The sequence below is a fragment of the Melozone crissalis genome, unplaced genomic scaffold, assembly GCF_028551555.1.
Source record: "Melozone crissalis strain CALT ecotype California unplaced genomic scaffold, PUWL_Pcris_2 ptg000231l_1, whole genome shotgun sequence".
In the NCBI taxonomy this organism is placed as follows: Eukaryota; Metazoa; Chordata; class Aves; order Passeriformes; family Passerellidae; genus Melozone; species Melozone crissalis.
The window spans coordinates 1214134-1218459 of NW_026535993.1; the positions used below are offsets into that span (position 1 = coordinate 1214134).

At 50.3% G+C, this 4326-nt stretch overlaps 1 protein-coding gene across 1 annotated transcript; it reads left to right on the forward strand.

Moving 5' to 3' along the window:
• Positions 1-374: 374 nt before the first annotated feature.
• Positions 375-2895, forward strand: LOC128949391 (olfactory receptor 14J1-like; the record flags this gene model as incomplete). The annotated part of the gene is made up of 3 exons (XM_054294252.1): positions 375-1151; positions 2643-2653; positions 2847-2895. Coding segments are annotated over 3 exons (837 nt in total), but the record flags the coding sequence as incomplete, so codon positions are not given.
• Positions 2896-4326: the final 1431 nt, after the last annotated feature.

Below are 4326 nucleotides of genomic sequence, written 5' to 3' on the forward strand. Positions count from 1 at the left end.
TGTTGCATTCCACAGCAGCAGCTAACCATTATTCACATTTTGTTGCTGAGGCCACAGTTTCTCAGAAGGGGGAAAATCCTAAAGAAAGGATTTTAATGAAAAGATGTCTGTGACAGAAGCCTGTTAATTATTAATTAAAATAATTCATGTGTGTTACAGAGGAGGGTGTATAGAAAATGGCTTTGATTTTGGTTACAAATATCTCCTCTAACCCTTCACTGTCCTTTTGTCCATGAAGAGATCCCCATCTGTAGCCACAGCAAATGTCCAACAGCAGCTCCATCAGGCACTTCCTCCTGCTGGCATTGGCAGACACGCCACAGCTGCAGCTCCTGCACTTCTGCCTCTTGCTGGCCATCTCCCTGGCTGCCCTCCTGGGCAACGGCCTCATCATCAGCGCCGTAGCCTGCGGCCACCACCTGCACACGCCCATGTTCTTCTTCCTGCTCAACCTGGCCCTCAGTGACCTGGGCTCCATCTGCACCACTGTCCCCAAAGCCATGCACAATTCCCTCTGGGACACCAGCACCATCTCCTACTCAGGATGTGCTGCACAGCTCTTTTTCTTTATCTTCTGCATTGCAACAGAATTTTCCCTTCTGACCGTCATGTGCTACGACCGCTATGTGTCCATCTGCAAACCCCTGCACTACGGGACCCTCCTGGGCAGCAGAGCTTGTGCCCACATGGCAGCAGCTGCCTGGGCCAGTGCCTTTCTCAATGCTCTGCTGCACACAGCCAATACATTTTCCCTGCCCCTCTGCCACGGCAATGCCCTGGGCCAGTTCTTCTGTGAAATCCCACAGATCCTCAAGCTCTCCTGCTCCAAATCCTACCTCAGGGAACTTGGGCTTCTTGTGTTTTCCATTTTTTTAGCTTTTGGCTGTTTTGTGTTCATTGTTTTCTCCTATGTGCAGATCTTCAGGGCTGTGCTGAGGATCCCCTCTGAGCAGGGGCGGCACAAAGCCTTTTCCACCTGCCTCCCTCACCTGGCTGTGGTCTCTCTGTTCCTCAGCACTGGCTTTTTTGCCTACCTGAAGCCCCCCTCCATCTCCTCCCCATCCCTAGATCTGGCCTTGTCAGTTCTGTACTCAGTGGTGCCTCCAACCCTGAACCCCCTCATCTACAGCCTGAGGAACCAGGAGCTCAAGGCTGCAGTGTGGACACTGATGACTGGATGGTTTCAGAAACATTGAACTGCTTGCTAGTTTCTGCAAATCACTTATAATAAAAGTAATTTTTAATAGTTATTATTTTTTTGGTTGTGGGGTTTTTTTACTTTTGTTTCATTCCATTAATCTTGTCCACACAATAGGACCATTGTTTATTGCACTTCATGTTTTTTGTTTCTCTCCACCATTGCTGTGGCCCCAAAGTGTGTCAATAAAGAGCTGTGCTCTCAGTGGGTTTCAATGAACTAAAGGATCTCCCAGCAAACTTTTCACAGGAGATCCCCCTTTTTTCCCCTTCTCTGGAGCAGCTGCAGCAATGTCTATGTGCAGAGTAGGGGCAGGTTAGGGGCAGCACAGCAGCTCTGTTCCTGCTGGCCACACCATTCCTGATCCAGGCCAGGAGCCATTGGCCTTCTTGCCCACCTGGGCACACTGCTGCCTCATGTCCAGCCTGCTGTCCATCAGTGCCCCCGGTCCCTTTCTGCCTGGCCGCTGTCCAGCCACTCTGTCCCCAGCCTGTAGCACTGCAGGGGTTGTTGTGGCCAAAGTGCAGGACCTGGGACTCGGTCTTGTTCAACCTCACCTTGTTGGATTTGGGCCCTGGATCCAGCCTGTCCAGGTCCCTCTGCAGCGCCCTCCCTCCTGCCGTCCAGCAGTACAGCACTTGCAGCCAACTTGGTCACAACAGTTCCATGAGGCCCTAGAGTGCCATAATGGTGACGCCATTACATGACTCCATGATTCCATGAGTCCATACAGGTTCACCACGGCCCCTTTGTTCTATGGCACGCCTTGGTGTCACAAAGTCCCTTGGATTCTTGTTTCCCACAGTGACACAATGGATCCTTGATTCCATGAGGTCTCACAGTGCAGCAATGCTCTCCTTGGTTCCACAGTGTCACAATGGTCCCTTGGTCCCAAGGGGCACCACGGTGTCAAACATGTTTCCTTCATTCTATGAGTCCCTGCAGAGCAACACTGGCCCCTTGGTTCCACGGGGCCCTGCAGTGTCACAATGGCCCCATCATTCTACAAGGTCCTGCAGTGTCGCAACGGCCTTCATGGTTCCACAAGGCCACACAGTGTCCCAGTGGTCCCTTGGTCCCATGAGGCCCCAGAGTGCCCCAATGGATTCCCTGGTGGTGCAGTGTCACAATGGACCCCGGCTCACACAAGATCCTGCAGTGTCACGAGGGACCCTTGTTTCCATGGGACACCAGAGTGTCACAATAGTTCTCTTATAAGCTAGTTTAGCATTAATTGACATTTGGTGAGGAGGGAAGAAGCCACCCATAGAAATGATTATTCTGAGAAGAGCTGCTGAGAGCTTCCTCTGTGCCTGAAAGCACCAATCAGTGACTGGTTTTGAAGACTGACACGTTTTTACACCAGTAGAAAGCTGAACACACCTCTATGAACACACATGTTAAAAATTAACAAACCCCAGCAAAAGCTCTCTTTTCTTTCCAGCCTGGGAACAGGTAACAAGGCCGGCCTGGCTCCCGTCTCACTGGGCCAGGCTGGATGGGCACTGCCGTGGGGCCAGGGCCCTTCTCAGGGACCCTGCCCAGCCCTGTCCCAGCAGAGCCGGGCACCAGCTGCTGCCAGGCAGGGGCAGGGGAGGCCATCAGCCTGTGGCGTGTTCCAGCTGAGATCTCAGCCATTTCCCCCCAGTGTGGACCTGCACGAGATCATGTGGCTGAGACCAGAGGCGGCCTTGTAGGCCACACAGAGAGTGGCCCTGTGCCTGGAATTGAACACAGCAGGGGCCAGAGACCGGCCATGGGGCTGATCCTGACACAGCCCCCAGGGCAGCCTGAAAAATCCATCACCGCGATTGTTTCAGCTGCCACATGGCAGGAATCAAATGAGCATCTGCAGGCCCCAGGTGAGATATTAACTCTTTCAGTGCATAGATAAGGCTTACAGACATTCAGTCCTGCCTCGGGTGAGAGAAAAGGACAGACTGAAGACACATAGAGAACAACATGAGACATGAAGGTCAGTTAGATGAAGTCAAGTCCCAGATGGGAGGGTTGAGGAGATGCCTCAGTCCTGGGATGAAATCCTCTTGTAAGGCTATGGAGAAAATATAATTGATTCATCAGACTCTTTTTTCCTTGTAACTCATTGAAAGTATGTGGGCATGAAGTGTTCAGATTGTAGATATGAACAAAGGCATTTCTGCTAAAGCAAGCAAATGCTGAAGTAGCTGTGATCCCATGAGAAGTTTGAACAGAAGGAGAGAGGATTGATGAAGACCGTTTGCTCACAGGGAAAGAAGAATACCTCTGTTCCCACTGATGAAGATGATGGCAGAGACAGATAAAGAACCTTTGCTCTTGAACAGCTCATACGTAAAATTAATACCTCATAACTTGACACAGCTCACAAACACAGCTTTGGGAAGGCTGTGAAAAAAGTGGGAGGGACTTCACAATTGCAGATTCCAGGGCAGCTGCTGTTCATGAAAATTAAAACCCACGAGAGAACTGTTTTCTTGTGGAAAAGTCTCCATAAAATGACAAGAGGGATTCCTCTCCCTAAGTGAACTGAAGAAAGGCTATTCTAGAGCTGATAAATTGACTGAATTGTTTCTGTATGTTGTTAGTGGGAAAGAAAAGGTTGTAGGAGAGAGGAGAAGGGTTCTAAAAGTTTTATTCTGATAGTTACTATTTTTCCTTTTAGTTAATATTAATAAAGTTTTCTTTAGGCCCTTTTAAAGTCTAAGCCTGTTTTGCCTTCCTCCTAATCCTATCTCGCAGCAGAAAATGAATGACTATATTCTAGTGGGTGCACTGACATTGAGCCAGCACTGAACTCACCACACCTTAGTTCCACCAGTCCCTGCAGTGTCACAATGGCCCCTTGGTTCCATCGGGCCCGAGGGTCTCACAAGGCTCTCCTTGGTTCCATAGTGTCACAATGGCCCCTCAGTTCAACAACGCCCTGCAGTGTCACAGTGGCCTCCATGGTTCCACGAGGACCCAGAGTGTCACACTGCACTCCTTGCTTCCATTCAGCCCCACAGTGCCACACTGGGGCCTTGGTTCTGTGGTGCCTTCAGTACACAGTGTCACTGTGATCCTCTTAGTTCCACAAGGCCCTGCAGTGTCACAATCATCACAGAATCACAGAATTAACCAGGCTGAAA